Source organism: Acinonyx jubatus, chromosome C1 (genome assembly GCF_027475565.1).
Source record: "Acinonyx jubatus isolate Ajub_Pintada_27869175 chromosome C1, VMU_Ajub_asm_v1.0, whole genome shotgun sequence".
Classification (NCBI taxonomy): Eukaryota; Metazoa; Chordata; class Mammalia; order Carnivora; family Felidae; genus Acinonyx; species Acinonyx jubatus.
In genome coordinates, this window is record NC_069381.1 from 139,819,578 (window position 1) to 139,838,096 (window position 18,519).

Here is an 18,519-nt window from a genome sequence, read left to right on the forward strand (position 1 = left end):
AAAAAGTCATTTGTGTGATTTTGGAGACAGATAAAGCAAAAGGTGCATATTTCAGGAATGGAAAGCGAGGTCATTGGTGTGAATCAGACGACAACAAAAGGCCTGTAGGCAAGAGTTTCCATCTTGTCCACACTTGTCCTAAGTTTCTTAGGACTAGAGTAAGATAGCATCTGTTTCTTTTCTATATTTGGATAACATAGAAAAGTTTGGATAAAAGGGAGAGAAAGAGAACTGGGAATAAGGCAGATACTATAGATTGGCTATTGTGTTTAGAGTTAAAATTGAAAAATAAGAAGGAACAGGTAGATATGGGAGATAAAAATAGAGCACAACCCAGAGAAAGAGCACAGGGTTGCTTAAAGATTTGGAGCTGGGAGTGGGGGGAAGGGGCTTGGTAGGATAATTATTTTAAGTTTTTACATTACTATTAAATAAATTTCACAAGGTTACTGAGAGCATTATACATAAACCTTCAGTATAAAATCTTATATATAAGGTGCGATTTCAGTCTTAACTCTTATGTGAAACTTTCACCTGTTATCTACATTTATAGATAATGTCATAAATATTTGGGAGATAAAATGATACTGGTCAACAATCAGATGTAATGAATTCTCCCAAGAATTCTGCATAGTCTCTTTGTGTTATTTTACATCCACTCAGAAACAACTTAGAAATCATTTATACATATACCTACCTCATCTATACTAACCTTAATGTGCTTCATTCCATTTTAATGGGTTTAAATAGGGTAAGTCTTTAGTGCAAAAAAAAATGCAATTGTTTGCATAGATTTTTTAAACCCCCCAAATTCTTGAAAAATACTCTCCCTATTTGTTGTAAGAAGAAAAAAAACCACAAGGAAATAAAACCGTACCTCACTGGCAATATCTCTGGAGGCTTTGGCCTGTTTGATTTCAATGGCGTCTGCTCTTAAGTCATAGCCTTTCTGTTTGGCCTCATTCCAGTCTTTTTGGTAAAGATTCTATTGAGGAGAAACACAGGTTTGTTTACAAGAATTGAAAATAAGTGAATATATTCAAAGTACTCAAAATAAGATTCATAAGACATAATGTAAGTAAAGACAGCATAGACAAAACATTTTTAATTTAATTTAATTTTATTTTTATTTATTTATTTATTTATTTATTTAATATGAAATTTATTGTCAAATTGGTTTCCATACAACACCCAGTGCTCATCCCAACCGGTGTCCTCCTCAATACCCATCACCCACCCTCCCCTCCCTCCCACCCCCATTAACCCTCAGTCTGTTCTCAGTTTTTAAGAGTCCCTTATGTTTTGGCTCCCTCCCTCTCTAACCTCTTTTTTTTTTTTCCTTCCTCTCCCCCATGGTCTTCTGTTAAGTTTCTTAGGATCCACATAAGAGTGAAAACATACGGTATCTGTCTTTGTCTGTATGACTTATTTCACTTAGCATAACACTCTCCAGTTCCATCCACGTTGCTACAAAAGGCCAGGTTTCATTCTTTCTCATTGCCACGTAATATTCCATTGTGTATATAAACCACAATTTCTTTATCCATTTATCAGTTGATGGACATTTAGGCTCTTTCCATAATTTGGCTATTGTTGAAAGTGCTGCTATAAACATTGGGGTACAAGTGCCCCTATGCATCAGCACTCCCGTATCCCTTGGGTAAATTCCTAGCAGTGCTATTGCTGGGTCATAGGGTAGATCTATTTTTAATTTTGTCAGGAACCTCCACACTGTTTTCTAGAGCGGCTGCACCAGTTTGCATTCCCACCAACAATGCAAGAGGGTTCCCGTTTCTTCACATCCTCTCCAGCATCTATAGTCTCCTGATTTGTTCATTTTGGCCACTCTGACTGGCATGAGGTGATATCTGAGTGTGGTTTTGATTTGTATTTCCCTGATGAGGAGCGACGTTGAGCATCTTTTCATGTGCCTGTTGGCCATCTGGATGTCTTCTTTGGAAAAGTGTCTATTCATGTCTTCTGCCCATTTCTTCACTGGGTTATTTGTTTTTCGGGTGTGGAGTTTGGTGAGCTCTTTATAGATTTTGGATACTAGCCCTTTGTCCGATATGTCATTTGCAAATATCTTTTCCCATTCCGTTGGTTGCTTTTTAGTTTTGTTGATTGTTTCCTTTGCAGTGCAGAAGCTTTTTATCTTCATGAGATCCCAATAGTTCATTTTTGCTTTTAATTCCCTTGCCTTTGGGGATGTGTCAAGTAAGAAATTGCAGCTGAGGTCAGAGAGGATTTTCCCTGCTTTCTCCTGTAGGGTTTTGATGGTTTCCTTTCTCTCATTCAGGTCCTTCATCCATTTTGAGTTTATTTTTGTGAATGGTGTGAGAAAGTGGTCTAGTTTCAACCTTCTGCATGTTGCTGTCCAGTTCTCCCAGCACCATTTGTTAAAGAGATTGTCTTTTTTCCATTGGATATTCTTTCCTGCTTTGTTGAAGATTAGTTGGCCATACTTTTGTGGATCTAATTCTGGGGTTTCTATTCTATTCCATTGGTCTATGTGTCTGTTTTTGTGCCAATACCATGCTGTCTTGATGATGACAGCTTTGTAGTAGAGGCTAAAGTCTGGGATTATGATGCCTCCTGCTTTGGTCTTCTTCCTCAAAATTACTTTGGCTATTCGGGGCCTTCTGTGGTTTGATACAAATTTTAGGATTGCTTGTTCTAGCTTCGAGAAGAATGCTGGTGCAATTTTGATTGGGATTGCCTTGAATGCGTAGATAGCTTTGGGTAGTATTGACATTTTAACAATATTTATTCTTCCAATCCATGAGCACAGAATGGTTTTCCATTTCTTTATATCTTCTTCAATTTCCTTCATAAGCTTTCTATAGTTTTCAGCATACAGATCTTTTACACCTTTGGTTAGGTTTATTCCTAGGTATTTTATGCTTCTTGGTGCAATTGTGAATGGGATCCATTTCTTTATTTGTCTTTCTGTTGGTTCATTATTAGCGTATAAGAATGCAACTGATTTCTGTACATTGATTTTGTACCCTGTGACTTTGCTGAATTCATGTATCAGTTCTAGCAGACTTTTGGTGGAGTCTATTGAGTTTTCCATGTATAATATCCTGTCATCTGCAAAAAGTGAAAGCTTGACTTCATCATCGCCAATTTTGATCTTTCGATTTCCTTTTGTTGTCTGCTGATGCTAGCACTTCCAACACTATGTTAAACAACAGCGGTGAGAGTGGACATCCCTGTCGTGTTCCTGATCTCAGGGAGAAAGCTCTCACTTTTTCCCCATTGAGGATGATATTAGCTGTGGGCTTTTCATAAATGGCTTTTACGACATTTAAGTATGTTCCTTCTATCCCGACTTTCTCGAGGGTTTTTATTAAGATGCTGAATTTTGTCAAATGCTTTATCTGCATCGATTGACAGGATCATATAGTTCTTATCTTTTCTTTTATTAATGTGATGTATCACATTGATTGATTTGCTAATATTGAACCAGCCCTGCAGCCCAGGTATGAATCCCACTTGATCATGGTGTATAATTCTTTTTATATGCTGTTGAATTCGATTTGCTAGTATCTTATTGAGAATTTTTGCATCCATATTCATCAGAGATATTGGCCTGTAGTTCTCTTTTTTTGCTGGGTCTCTGTCTGGTTTAGGAACCAAAGTAATGCTGGCTTCATAGAATGAGTCTGGAAGTTTTCCTTCCCTTTCTGTTTTTTGGAACAGCTTGAGAAGGATAGGTATTATCTCTGCTTTAAATGTCTGGTAGAATTCCCCTGGGAAGCCATCTGGCCCTGGACTCTTATTTGTTGGGAGATTTTTGATAACTGATTCAATTTCTTCACTGGTTATGGGTCTGTTCAAGTTTTCTATTTCTTCCTGTTTGAGTTTTGGAAGTGTGCAGGTGCTTAGGAATTTGTCCATTTCTTCCAGGTTGTCCAGTTTGTTGGCATAGAATTCTTCATAGTATTCCCTGATGATTGCTTGTATTTCTGAGGGATTGGTTGTAATAATTCAATTTTCATTCATGATTTTATCTATTTGGGTCGTTTCCCTTTTCTTTTTGAGAAGCCTGGCTAGAGGGTTATCAATTTTGTTTATTTTTTCAAAAAACCAACTCTTGGTTTCATTGATCTGCTCTACAGTTTTTTTAGATTCTATATTGTTTATTTCTGCTCTGATCTTTATTATTTCTCTTCTTCTGCTGGATTTAGGCTGTCTTTGCTGTTCTGCTTCTATTTCCTTTAGGTGTGCTGTTAGATTTTGTATTTGGGATTTTTCTTGTTTCTTGAGATAGGCCTGGACTGCAATGTATTTTCCTCTCAGGACTGCCTTTGCTGCATCCCAAAGCGCTTGGATTGTTGTATTTTCATTTTCATTTGTTTCCATATATTTTTCAATTTCTTCTCTAATTGCCTGGTTGACCCATTCATTCTTTAGTAGGGTGTTCTTTAACCTCCACACTTTTGGAGGTTTTCCAGACTTTTTCGTGTGGTTGACTTCAAGTTTCATAGCATTGTGGTCTGAAAGTATGCATGGTATGATCTCAATTCTTTTATACTTATGAAGGGCTGTTTTGTGACCCAGTATGTGATCGATCTTGGAGAATGTTCCATGTGCACTCGAGAAAAAAGTATATTCTGTTGCTTTGGAATGCAGAGTTCTAAATATATCTCTCAAGTCCATCTGATCCAATGTATCATTCAGGGCCCTTGTTTCTTTATTGATCCTGTGTCTAGATGATCTATCCATTGTTGTAAGTGGAGTACTAAAGTTCCCTGCAATTACCACATTCTTATCAATAAAGTTGCTTATGTTTGTGATTGTTTTATATATTTGGGGGCTCCCATATTCGGCACATAGACATTTATAATTGTTAGCTCTTCCTGATGGATAGACCCTGTAATTATTATGTAATGCCCTTCTGCATCTCTTGTTACAGCCTTTAATTTAAAGTCTAGTTTGTCTGATATAAGTATGGCTACTCCAGCTTTCTTTTGAGTTCCACTAGCATGATAGATAGTTCTCCATCCCCCTCACTTTCAATCTGAAGGTGTCCTCAGGTCTAAAAGGAGTCTCTTGTAGACAGCAAGTAGATGGGTCTTGTTTTTTTTTATCCATTCTGATACCCTATGTCTTTTGGTTGGAGCATTTAGTCCATTTACATTCAGTGTTATTATAGAAAGATATGGGTTTAGAGTCATTGTGATGTCTAAAACAGACATTTCTGAATTCTTCTGGTGGTTGGCCATTTACTTTATGGAGTGTAGGATACTTCCGACTAAAATTTTAAAGCTAAACATCTAGGTATACTAACTTTGAATATTTGTCTTCATCACAATGTGGTACACATCTGAAAATACCCACCACGCAATACATGAAAACTAAGAACCAACTGTGAAGCTAGAAAACCTTCATCAAGGTATCATGTAAGACCTGGTAAGACTTTTCTCCCCTAATATTTCCCTTTGACTTTTCAGAGGTCCCTGCTAAAGGGATGGGACATAGATATTTAAGCACATCTTATTCTTTGGGTATAATTAAAAGTTATCTTTTGGCTTTTCTAATGGCTTTGAAATATCAAGCAAGAAAGTTCTGGATCAATAAAAAAAAGCTATAAAGATAAAAGAGACTATTACCTCATTCTCCCTCATGTAAGAGAAATTTAACTAGGAAATTTCATTCTTCTCGATTAATATACGATGAGACTGAGCTATGGACATTGGATATAGGACAATGCTTTTAACGTTGAAAGGAGGAATCCAGTAGGATTCAGATATCCCAACTCTTGTAGTCCTGGGACCCAGCCCTGTATTTAACATTTAAAAGAGAGAATTGCCATTCATAATGCATTGGGAATGGTACTAAAGAGAAAATGTCTAGCACCAAAAACTACACATTTCTAAGATAGGTAATTTGTCCATTATGCCACACTCCACACACTGACATATACTGTCCTATAAAGACATTTACACTTCATATTTATGCTCTTACATTGCTGATTTGCAGGGCATTAATATGAGCCTGCAGCATGACTGGCGTATCAGAAGGAATGGTGATGTTGGTTTTATCTCTATTCCATGCTTCTTGATATAGTTTCTGTGGAGAGAAGGGAAGTATTAATTTAATACAGTGATAAAAAGTAGATATCTGAAACATTAAGCCTTAAAAACCTGGAAAAATGTTTTTAATGTTTATGATGGTTAATTTTATGTGTTAACTTAGCTAGGCCACAGTACCCAGATATTTGGTCAGACTTTTTTTTTTAACATTTGTTTATTTTTGAGAGAGAGAGAGAGAGAGAGAGAGAGAGAGACAAAGCATGAGCTGAAGAGGGGCAGAGAGAGAGAGGGAGACATAGAATCTGCAGCAGGCTCTGAGAGGTCAGCACAGAGCCTGATGTGGGACTCAATCCCACAAACCATGAGATCATGACCTGAGCTGAAGTCGGTCACTTAACTGACTGAGCCGACCAGGCACCCCTGGTCAGACTTTTTATAGATGTTTCTGTGAAGGTATTTTTTTTTTTTTAGAAGAGATTAACATTTTTATCAGTAGACTTGGTAGAGTACCCTCTGTAATGTGGATGGGGTTGTCCAATCAGCTGAAGCCGTTAATAGAAAAAAGACTGACGTCCGCAGAGCAAGAAGGAAATCTGTCAGCAGACTACCTTTGTACTTGAACTGCAACTCTTCCCTAGGTCTCCAGCCTATTCTGCAGACCGTAGATTTGCCAGCCTCCATAATCATATGGCCCAATTCCATAAAATAAATCTCTCTTCGTGTGTGTGTGTGTGTGTGTGTGTGTGTGTGTGTGTGTGTGTGTGTACACAGATATAGGCTACAGAACTATCTACATCTCTCTCATAAACATATATATGCACACATATATACATATATCTATACCTATACATACCTATATCTCCTATTGGCTCTGTTTCTCTGGAGAACCATGGCTTATACAATGTTATACCATTTAAAATGCAGCATTATGTTACAGATTTTTTTTTAATGTTTATTATTTTTTGAGAAAGAGAAAGCATGAGTGGGGGGGACAGAGAGAGAGAGAGAGAGAGAGAGAGAGAGAGAGAGAGAGGGCAGAGGATCCAGAGTGGGTTCTGTGCTGACAGCAGAGAGCCTGATGTGGAGCTGGAACTCACAAACTGTGAATTCATGACCTGAGCCGAAGTCAGGTGCTTAAATGACTGAGCCCCCTGGGCACCCCAATATGCTACAGGCTTTAGTATTTGATAGGTGTTAAAGAAATATTTGTTCTAATTTGCATCTATCTTTACCAAACTAGTCTTTACCAAACTAGCAGATTCTTAGAGTTGCTCTTGTTAGTAAGTCTTCCAAGAGGAACAGGCCACTTGCTCTGTTTGGGTGGCATCATCTGAAAACAGTCCCACAAAAGGAATGCTTGGTAACAGGATGGTTCTTACCTCACTTATTTGCAGAGAATTGGCTTTGGCCAGGACAACATCTGGAGTGTCAGCAATGCTAGTGAATTTCAAGGCTTCTGGCCGTGTTTTATAAAGTCTTTCATTCACCAGGTCTTGAGCATTCCTCACCCTCTTCATTTCTACCGAGCCTTCTGGCATCCAGCCGATGCCACGTAGCCACTCCAGATCTGACTTATATACACTCTACAAAGATGTTAGGCAGAAATTAGGTTCCACTGTTAGACACACCATCTCATAATTGAAAAATAAAGTACATGGGATTGAGGGGTTGATGAGCATAGTAGATGTTATTCAAAAAAAGTAGGATCTGAGATTTATAGGACTCCAGGGTTTTAATATCAATGATAGAGTAATTTGTAAAAGCAGAATTATATACACTAGCTGTGAAGAGGAATAAAATCATAATGCTGAGTTTCATGATAATTATTTGATATTTCCAAAAAATTATAGAACTGAAAAAATTTTTAAAGGAAATTTTGTTGAATCTCATTCCGTTTTAATCCTGTAATAACTGACTGAAGGAAATTTTGTTTAATGTTTTAGCTATAGCACAATAGTGGTAATTATTTCAAAAATATTCAGATAATTTATGTTTATCTGCAATATATTTTCATTGCCAGAAAGTATAAACGACATGAAGAAAACAGTCTGGAACCTAGGTCACAGAATAAAAGACCTGGTGTAAGTAGGGCTCTTCATCTATACTCTTTGATTCCTATGACATAACTCCTGAAGATGGATTATGTATTAAACAATGTGAGTGGTGTTCTCCTGGGGCTGTGCAGTGCACACTCTATGACTCTATCTGTCCATGGTGGGATCTACCCATAGGGGCACTGCCTGGACAATTAATAAAGCTAAGTCCTCTCCTTCCATCTTTCCCAAAGTTTGTGTTACGTACATCACTCTGCAGTTCATAGGCCTTCTTTGCTTGGATAATGTCGTTTTGATCAGGTAAACATGTCCAGTGATGCAGGTAATTTCGATAATCAATGTCACTGACCAAAGTCTGACATTGCTTGGCCATCACGATGCCTAACATGTCCACTGGGCTGGAGAACTTGGTCTTCCACTTTTGGAATTCCTTTTTGTACTCCCTTTCACTTTGAATCTTCCCTGCATGTATGGCACACATAATCCTGGGGTCATCTTCTATGCTCTGGGCTCCAATGTGGTGGCCCTTTTGTCTCTCATATGCTTCTTTGTATTTGTACTACAATGAAAGAAATATCAGTTTAGAAACCAAGTTTGAAGACTGTATACACACTGACTACAGAAAACATGAACATCCGCAAGCAAACGGATAAGAATTTCATATTGCAAACATTTGGCATCTCTGAATAATTTTAAATTCTTTACACTATCATAAGCAAAAGTGTAGTATATTCATATACCTTCATTGGTGAAGCCCTTCCCTGAGCAACTCTAGCTACAACTCCAAACTGTACTATTCTTCTCTGTGACAACAAATGGAAAACGTCTTACAAAGTAAGAAGCAGGAGTGGGGATATGTGTGGAAATAATTGTGAAATGTGGCCCACCAGCAGCACAGTGGCTGTTCAGCAATGTGAGTCCAGAGGGGGTAAGATGGAGGGCACTTACATCACTGGCAATGTCCCTTGAGGCCTTGGCCCTTTTGATGGAAATAGCATCAGCCCTCAGATCATAGTCCTTCATCTTTGATTCATCCCATCCCTTGGTGTAAAGTTTCTGGGTGGAGGATGATAAACAACAGAAAAAGAAAATTGTTTCAGAAAGCTAATAGGTCAATTCCAGACAGGAAAGTGTAAGGTGGAAAAGTATTTTGAGGAATCCTAGAAAGGCTTAAAAGACAACCAGGAAACCTCTTACCTGGCTAATATTGGCAGAGTTGCTCTTGGCCAGTAGTATTTCTGGGGTGTCTGGCATCACGTGGATGGAGGATTTGTCAGCATTCCAAGCCTCTGTATATAAATGCTATGGGGGAAAAGGAGTAAGAACCTCTGTTAGTGCCCATGTATTACAGTTGTTTTCAAATTTAACACATTTTACTGTAGAAAAGCCTTTTTAAGGCTATTTGGAGGCGAGGGAAGCAAAAGGGTAGTGGGGAGAGTGAAACATGACAATATTTAAACTGCCATATGACAGCTTCATAGCTAATATGAAGCTATATAGTGGTCTTAATTATGATTTTTTTCTGTGAATCTCACCCTTACTCATATGACCTCCAAGGATGGAGCCTGCCTATAGAATTATGATGCAGCAGAAAGCCATTAACACAGAGTTAATCCCAAATTCAAGCCCAACTCCACTATGTCCAAGCTGTGTAATCTTGTGAAAGGTACATAATGCCTCATATTCCTCATTTCTAAGAGCTGGATGATCATATTTTTACTGAGTGCTTTTTGGTGTTTTTTAAACCTACTATTTTTTTTTTAAGTTTATTTATTTATTTTGAGACAGAGAGAGAGCTGGGGAGGAGCAGAGACAGAAGGAGAGAGAGAGAATCCAAAGCAGACTCCTCACTGTCGGGAACTGTGAGATCATGACCTGAGCTGAAATCAAAAGTCAGATGCTTAAGCAACTGAGACACCTAGGTGCCCTTACTAAGTGCGTTTTGAAGATTAACCATAACATATGTAAAGTGTCTGAGTCATAGTAGGCACTCAAAAGATTTTACAGTGTTTCCTATTGTTATTATTACTGTGATTGCTGTGATGGGTATGGTATAAAATAGAATTCCTGGAGTTTTAGTACTTCAAGCTTTGGAGTTCACTGAGAGTCAATTTCATATTCTGCACTGAGCACCCAATCTCACTACCCTGAATGTCTGGAAGATGTCCAGGCAGGTGTGGAAGAATTCAGGTACATTAAATTCAACCTAAAATGTGCACATTAAAGACCCATCCATTGGATAAAGAATGATCCCAGTATCAATAAATAGATTGCTAGAACTCTGAAAAAAAAAAAGTGATTATTTATCTTATGTAATGATACTGAAACAGCAGTAGCAGCTCACTTCTCAAAGAGGTTCTCACTTCCACAACCTAATACGGAAGTGCAAACCAAGCAACTATTTTGAGTTGTTCACATTCAAAGAGTCAATGTGGTGCTGCTATAAACACTGTGTTTCCCAGACTTCAGAACAACATGCTAAAAGGCCATATATTCCTTGCAGGATAGATAAAGACAAGTCAATGGTTTGAGTCCGCTGTGCCTAGGAGAATGTACAGGGCAAAGTAATGTATGTGTGGATGTCTCCAGGTCACTGCTCAAACGAGTGTGTCCATTACTCCAGAGAAATTACCCCAGGCTCTGCTTCCTCATGCACACAGAGAATTAGGGGACACAGTGTTGAGAAGAACATGAAGGTCCAACTAGAAATCAAGCAGATGCTCTGTTGAAGACGGGCATGAGAATCAGGCCCATTACATCCCCCTTCTCCGGAAACTCTTCAGGGCATTTCTCACTTTATGAGCCAAATCCATGGAAGGTATGACTCAGGAAATGGAAACAATTGCATACTCACTTTGCTCATCGTCAGGGCATTATTCTTTGCCAGGACAATCTCTGGGGTGTCTGTAATGCATGTGAATTTGAGCTGGTCTGCAGGCTGGCGGTACTTCCTTTCACTCAGGATTTCTCCAGCTCTTTTCACCTTCTCGACTTCTACAGAGCCAATGGGCACCCATCCAATGCCTCTCAGCCACTCGAGATCAGACTTATAAATAGCCTGAAAATGAAATAATGTCAAATATTTATAGAAGTTACCTAGACAGCCTGGTGTCAGATCTTGAGTTAACATATACAGATAATGTATAATTCTGAATCTTATATGAATTTCTGGGAAGACCCACAGGATTGACTTACTTTGGTGTAGAATGGCTAGCCAAACACTTTGTCCCTGAAGGCAGCTAATGTTTTCTAGTTTAAAGACTCATAAAATCTGTGCTCACTTTGGTAGCACAAATACTACCAAACCATTTTAAGGAAATTAGTGACTGCCCCTGATAGAAAGTATTTGTTAGAATACAGCTTGTTCCTGTCCCATTGGGCAGTGGCCTTCACAACCAGCCATATAACATAAAGATGAACACTACTGGTTGACTACATGTTGAATTAATGTGTTTTCTGGGGACAACAAAAAGGGCATCATTTGATTCTATATACATGCTTCTAAACAAAGAGTACACGTATTTTTACTCTTGTTTATCTTACCCTCAATTCCCTTTCTTGTGTTATAGTTCAAGAAGATATTTTATCCGTCTTTAATTTTTCTTCTTTGAATTTAAGTAATTGGCTAAAGGAGCATTTTTCTCATAAGTAAAGGTAACAATTCTTTTTGTTTGTATGGCTCTTTGGGAAATTTTCTTTTTACAATGCCACTATTTTTATCAGTTTTTCGAAGGTGACAGTTGTCAGAGCCTGATCAAAAAAACAAGGAGCTACTATACCAATGAGGTAGCACTTGAGTCCCAAGGACAATCTACTGGCTGACAACAAAAGTGCCTCACGTATTTCTAGAGAGCTATTGTTTTCAGCTTCTTAGAAAAATTGTCTCAATTTGTACAATTCATTCTTAAACTTCCTTGCACAAATAACAGAACATTATCAGAAAAATGATAATACAATCAATTCATTTGGAAAATTAGGTTGTGTTAAACCAGCGATTCTGAACCTGGCATCAATGTACTTGAATAGAAAAACATACTATCTTTATTTTTATTAAACTCTAATTGAAATACAATATTTATTTTGATTATAAATATAGGCTATAGATCATAATAGCATTAATACTACATAAGACTGTCAACAATAAAAATCACAAATATTTTCATATCCTATTACGTTGTTGTAGACATCTTGAGATATTTATGTTCCTTCTTTGAAATTAAACTAGTTCTTATACGCAGTGCTACATTTTTTAAGTCTTGAAAATCATGTCTATTCACTACATCATAGATTATGTTAAATATTTATGTTTTTTATTTGAGAGAGAGAGAGAGAGAGAGAGAGTGCATAAATCTCAAGCAGGCTCTATGCTCAGTGCAGAGCCAGACATGGGGCTTGATCCCACGACCCAAGGATCACAACCTGAGTGGAAATCAAAGACTCAGACACTCAACGGACTAAGCCACTCAGGTACCCAAAGTTTAATATTTTCATAACCATATTTCAATGTGATCAGTTTCTTCTGAAACATATATATGTTGCATTTTATGCATTTCATGACATTGTCTTGAGAAGTTGTCCATAGGTCTCACAGGATGCCAAAAGATTCCATGGCATAAAAAAAGTTAGAACTCCTTTAAAAAATCTTTTAAATGTGCTGATGGGTCAGCACCAAGGAAGTAATCTGTCACATGGACCTTCCCTATCCCCCAAAGGAAAAAAAAGGTAATTAACCTAATTTGACCTCCTTCCCTTTCCCCTAAGGGAAGGTGACCTTGTCTGAAACAATCCTTTCCATTCTTTTGCTAATAACCTCCTTGCCTTTATCCTCCTCCCTATAAAAACCTTTTTTTTTTTTTTTTCCTTACAACTCTGGAGTTACCCTCTACTTGCTGGATGGATTGCTGCCCCATTAATGAATTGTTTAATAAAGGCATTTAGATTCAAGTTAAAATCAACAAAAATAAACACATGCTGATGAATATTAGGCCCACTCACATCACTCTGAAGGTCATATGCCTTCCGAGCCTGTATGATGTCGTTTTGATCAGGCAGACAGATCCATTCATGTAGAGGATGTTTGTAGTCTATGTCGCTTACAAGGACCTGACACTTCTTGGCCAACACCAATCCCAGCATGTCCACTGGGCTGCTGAATTTGGTCTTCCACTTCTCAAAGTCCTTCTTGTACTCCCTGTCACTTTGGATCTTGGCCACATGGATGGACCACATTATCTTGGGGTCATCCTCAACATTTCGAGCCCCAATGTGATGGCCAAGCTGTTTGCGGTAGCCTTCCTTGTACTTGTACTAAAAAAAGAAAAAAGATAGGAGTTTGATAAGAACATCTCATTTATATAACATTTTATAGTTTCATACACACATTATTTCTTTTGATTTTTCCTTTCACTAGTGTGAGAGAGAAAGGCTAATATTATCAACCCCATTTTATAAAGTAGAAACCTGAAACCTAGAGGAATTTTAGCTGATTTGTTCACGATCACATCACAAGTAGCTGACATTCAAGTAGAGAGCTTCTAGTTCTTAATATTTTTCCGTTCTATTAAACTATATTACCTACTTCACATTTGAATGCTTAACAAGGAAATGTAAAACATCTTGTACATTCTAAAAAAACATCTGCTTAAAGATGTGGCTTTTTCCTAAAAATGTATTAAGAATATTTTAGAATCTATCTTTTAGAATTTATACTGAATGTCCTGATCAAGAGAATGGGCTACATGTAGATGATCTCACCAGAAAATATCTTCCTGTTAGGTCACTGAACTTTCACCATGAAAGAGTCATGCCTTGGGTTACTGTTCCATACTTTTAGAATTCAAGAACAACATGTTATGATTCATCTTATCATAAGATGATCATAGTGTGGACTTTTCCAGCTGTTTTACAGCCAGAGAATGTTTTGATAATAGAAGGAATGAAGCCTAAGTCTAAGGCATGGAGCCCTCCCAGAAGAAGAAAAGCCTGGATTTGGGTCCTCAGGAGTCATGGTACAGGATAAGGGTGCCAGATACTCTCAGGAGATGTTTCGCATGAGAAGGAAAAGCTACAGAGAAGAGAACAAGCTTCTCTTCTCAATTTGTTCTTACAACCGTTAGGGGCATCTTCAGAGTTACATCTCACTAAAAGTTACAAAGGATGAAACAAAACTCTAAAACACATCTGTCATCTAGTCTTCCTTTGATGCCAGAATGGATGGAAGTAGCAGGAAAGAACTCACATTTATATTGACTGATGTACATGTTCTTTCAATGTCTTCTACAAACATCCACAGCATTTGCTGCTCAACTTCTAAGGCTCAAAAATATGAACCCATTTTTAGGGTCTATAAAACCCTCATTTTACAAGAAAATACCTCTAACCCCAACTGATTAACAGGTATCATCATGGACACATCATCTTGTGGTTTGCTTTGTTTTTATTGGCAACTTTGTACATGGTGGAATTACCAAATGAAATTGAGACTTGCAGGGACAACTAAAATTCTGGCAAGAAAAATTATAAAAGCTGCCATTTGGGAAAATCTCTAAGAAATGCCTCTTCCAAAAACATCAACTTACATCGCTAGCGATATCTCTTGAGGCCTTGGCTGCCTGGATTGGGATGGCATCCAAACGCAAATCACAGCCTTCCTTCCTGGACTCTTCCAAAGCAAGTTTATAGAGTTTCTGTAGAAAAGAAAGTCATTACTCATTATTCCTTTCATTAAAAAATAAAGCAGGTTATTATTAAATTTTCCCTGTCCTCATTTAAACTATAGAAAGAAATCCATAAAATCAAATATTAGGTGGGTTTCTACAAAATTGCTTTGTAGGTGCCTAAGGATTTTAAGGCACATGTTCTAAACTTGGAGGTTTTATTAATTGGCAAGTTTAAAACACACACACGCACACACACAAATTATCTTGGGGGGAGATCAGCCTGTGGTTGCCAAAATTTTGTTTTACCAAACAAGAATATGTAAAAAAAAAAAATACTATTTACTATCACCATTATAATATAAAAGAAAACCATCTTAATACTAAACAAGGAGAAAGAATAAGGACATTATCTTCAAATTGAATATATTTGAATGTATGAAAAACTCAAAGTGTTATATATATTTTTTTATCATTTTGCTATGGACTATCATCACAGACCATGATCAATATGTAGAGCAGGGTTTCAAATAATCACCCTGATGAAAATACTAGTCCTGAGAGAGATGCATACAAAAATACTTGCAAAGAATTTGCTTAAAGGGTAATGCTTAAAGGGTAACCAGAGCATTACTGAAACAGCAGAATACCAGAGGGCATGACACCTCACTGGGTTCCAACAGTGCCTCCTAAATAGCTGTTTAATCAAATAATGGCTTGATACCCACACTGACCTGTAGGAGAAGACATCAGGAGTGTAATTCCCATTGAAATATTTCTCCATAAGCATTCCATTCCCTGCTACCCTGTTGCTACAAGGCTGGCTACTTTGTGGACCTACCACACAGCCCGAAATTGAAGCAAGAGAGAACTCTATTCTACTGACGTTACTTTGGAGTGTGTATAAGTCAAACCATGTCACTTAGGAAACCGTTACAATAGTTCATTTTCGCCTTTCTGTTCATTATATGATCAATAGTTTACTCACATCACTGTAGTTTATTCGGTTGAGTTTGGCTAGCACGATTTCTGGTGTATCTGGCATGACATGGATTGTTTTCTTATCATTGTCCCAGGCTTCAGTATATAAGCGCTATGAAGAAAGAAATTAGAAAAATTATTTTGGCATTCAAAGATGCTTTTCTTTTGATATGTGTCAGTCACCTCTCCTCTATACGAAGTAGAAATAAAATTACTTAAGTTGCATCAATTCCTACTTTTCATGTAGATAAATTACTATTTCCCAGAGTATTTAGCTTACTAGTTTACTATTTCATTGACTTGGTTGTTACTGTTTCTTATTAAAATTATTTAGCAGTTCTGAAAAGTATAAATGGGTTGCAGTATTTAAAATCTGTAATTATGAAATAATTATAGTGCATAGTATTTTTAACAGCTTAATATTTTGAAGTATTAAGTAACTATGGTATTATAATGGAAAAATCATTTACAAAGGTATCATAAATCCTATAGGAATTATAGGAATGCTGTAACATGTCAGAATTTTTACCTTTTTCGATGGTAAATTCCTCTACCTAACAGTGAGGAATAAAAACTCACCTTACTCATGTTTATAGCATTGCTCTTTGCCAGCACCTGCTCTGGAGTGTCAGTTATGCTGGTAAATTTCAGGGTCTCCGGACGCTGACGGTAGATATTATCACTCAGTATCTCTGCGGCCCTCTTGGCTTTAACCACTTCCACAGAACCAATCGGAACCCAGCCAATGCCTTTCAACCATTCAAGGTCTGACTTATATAAATTCTGCAAATGAACAGATAGGAAACACATTTACTAATTAGAATTTTAGATTCATAGTCACAAAATGCCTATTAGGGAAATACAAAATATTTGTGAACAAATAAAGCTCCCAGCATAGCTGATCACTCATTTAAAAGTATTATTGAATCCTGAGAATATTTCTTCCCCCTGAGCATTTTTTGGTACAGAGGATTATACCAATATGATAAAAGAACTTTTGTAAAATGTAGAAGACACCTGCCCTTGAGGGTAGTACACGATTTTTACACAGAAGTAGAGCTTCTCTAGCTCTGAAAAACGTGCTCTAACTGGGTGTTGTATGTAAGTGATGAACCACAGGAATCTACCCCAAAAACCAAGAGCACACTTCACACACTGTATATTAGCCAATTTGACAATAAATTAGATTAAATAAAAAAAATAAAAAAGAAAAATGTGCTCTAATAGCTCCCAGTAAGACCCCACACTCAGACCAATGCTGCTGCAGTCACAAAAACTCTTTTGCCTTTTTTAAAGGAAAAGAGGTAAAATTTAACTACAGTAATGAGTTTCAGCATATAGTAATGTTAACCTTTGCAAATCACGCTCTCACATTTTTAAAATGGAGATATAATTGACATGTAATATATTAGTTTCAAGTGTACCACATAATGATTTAGTATATGTATAGACTGTAAAATGATCACAAGAAGTCAAGTTAACATCTATCACTACACATAGCTGCACTTCTGGTGTGTAAAAAGAACTTTAAAAAAAAATCTTTATTTCCACCTTCAAAATCACAAAATATCAAGTGTGTAATGTGGTGTTGTAAAGATAATATATATTTCTCTATTCATTTTATTTTACTATCACTAGTACATGGTAACTGTTAACAAGAATTAGACGATTGGTTTTGAAAAAGACAGTAATATATTAGTATTTCCCTGTCAGTAGGTAGAAAATATGAAATGTTTGTTAAAATGATTTAGTATAATATACTTCTGTTCCCACTTTTTCCACCTCCCTCCATGCCAACATGTATTTCTCTCTCTTTAAGCCAAAAATATGCAGCTATATACTTCTGAGGACTAAGTTTCACCTAACTCATGCAAAGGAAGCCTGAATTACTAGGAAGAAATGTACCTATATATATAATTGATAATATATATTTTATTTCCTCTTTTACATATGACTTGGGGGGAGAAAAACTGTGAAATAAACTGTAGTGCTTCCAATAGGAAACTCTTTTTAAACATTTAATGGTATATTGTTTAAAATATACAAATAAATTCCAGTCTCCTGGCACTAGTCAGAATTTAAGGACATGTTTCAGATCTTCTTTTAACATGCAGAACCAGCATCAGGGATACTCACATCACTCTGGAGGTCATAAGCTTTCCGAGCCTGGATGATGTCATTCTGGTCCGGCAGGCAGGTCCATTCATGCAGAGGATGTTTATAGTCCACGTCACTGACTAAGGTCTGACATTTCTTGGCCAGAACGATACCAAGCATGTCCACTGGGCTGCTGTATCTGGTCTTGTATTTCTCAAATTCTTTCTTGTACTCTCGGTCACTCTGCACTTTGGCGATGTGGAGAGACCACATTATCTTGGGGTCATCGTGTACTGCTCGGGCACCAATGTGGTGACCCAACTGCTTACGGTAAGCTTCTTTGTATTTGTACTGAAAGAGAAACCAGTAAATAAGGAGGGAGCACCAAGGGCTATTTCCTGTCATTCTTTTTGTGATGAGGCTTTTCTATGAAATCCTTAAGACGCTAGGGTACATTCAACATGTGCTGAGATGCTACACATTGGAAAACACTTACTTCCAATGAAAAGGATGTTGTGCTCATTTGCACATTTCTACAGAATAATTCCACAATGATCACTTTATATGATGCTAAAAATCTTTTTTGATAAAAAGAGACTAAAAAGTGAACTTTGAGTGAGTTCAATTGTAGTGATAAACAGTGTCTCAGAAGTTGGTCATATGGGTGGACTCAACTGAGATTTTCCTAAT

At 37.2% G+C, this 18,519-nt stretch overlaps 1 protein-coding gene across 26 annotated transcripts in view; it reads right to left on the reverse strand.

The window, feature by feature from the left end:
- NEB (nebulin) overlaps positions 1–18,519 on the reverse strand; it is a 212,133-nt gene that overhangs the window by 92,317 nt on the left and 101,297 nt on the right. For all 26 annotated transcript variants that reach the window (XM_053215075.1, XM_053215069.1, XM_053215068.1 and 23 more), the window contains 12 exons: positions 17,869–18,180; positions 16,312–16,515; positions 15,740–15,844; positions 14,674–14,781; positions 13,091–13,402; positions 10,950–11,153; positions 9,293–9,397; positions 9,044–9,151; positions 8,343–8,654; positions 7,421–7,624; positions 5,974–6,078; positions 878–985 (listed from right to left, as the gene is read on the reverse strand). In XM_053215075.1, coding sequence (XP_053071050.1) covers positions 878–985; positions 5,974–6,078; positions 7,421–7,624; positions 8,343–8,654; positions 9,044–9,151; positions 9,293–9,397; positions 10,950–11,153; positions 13,091–13,402; positions 14,674–14,781; positions 15,740–15,844; positions 16,312–16,515; positions 17,869–18,180 — 2,187 coding nt within the window. The remainder of the gene's footprint in view (positions 1–877; positions 986–5,973; positions 6,079–7,420; positions 7,625–8,342; positions 8,655–9,043; positions 9,152–9,292; positions 9,398–10,949; positions 11,154–13,090; positions 13,403–14,673; positions 14,782–15,739; positions 15,845–16,311; positions 16,516–17,868; positions 18,181–18,519) is intronic.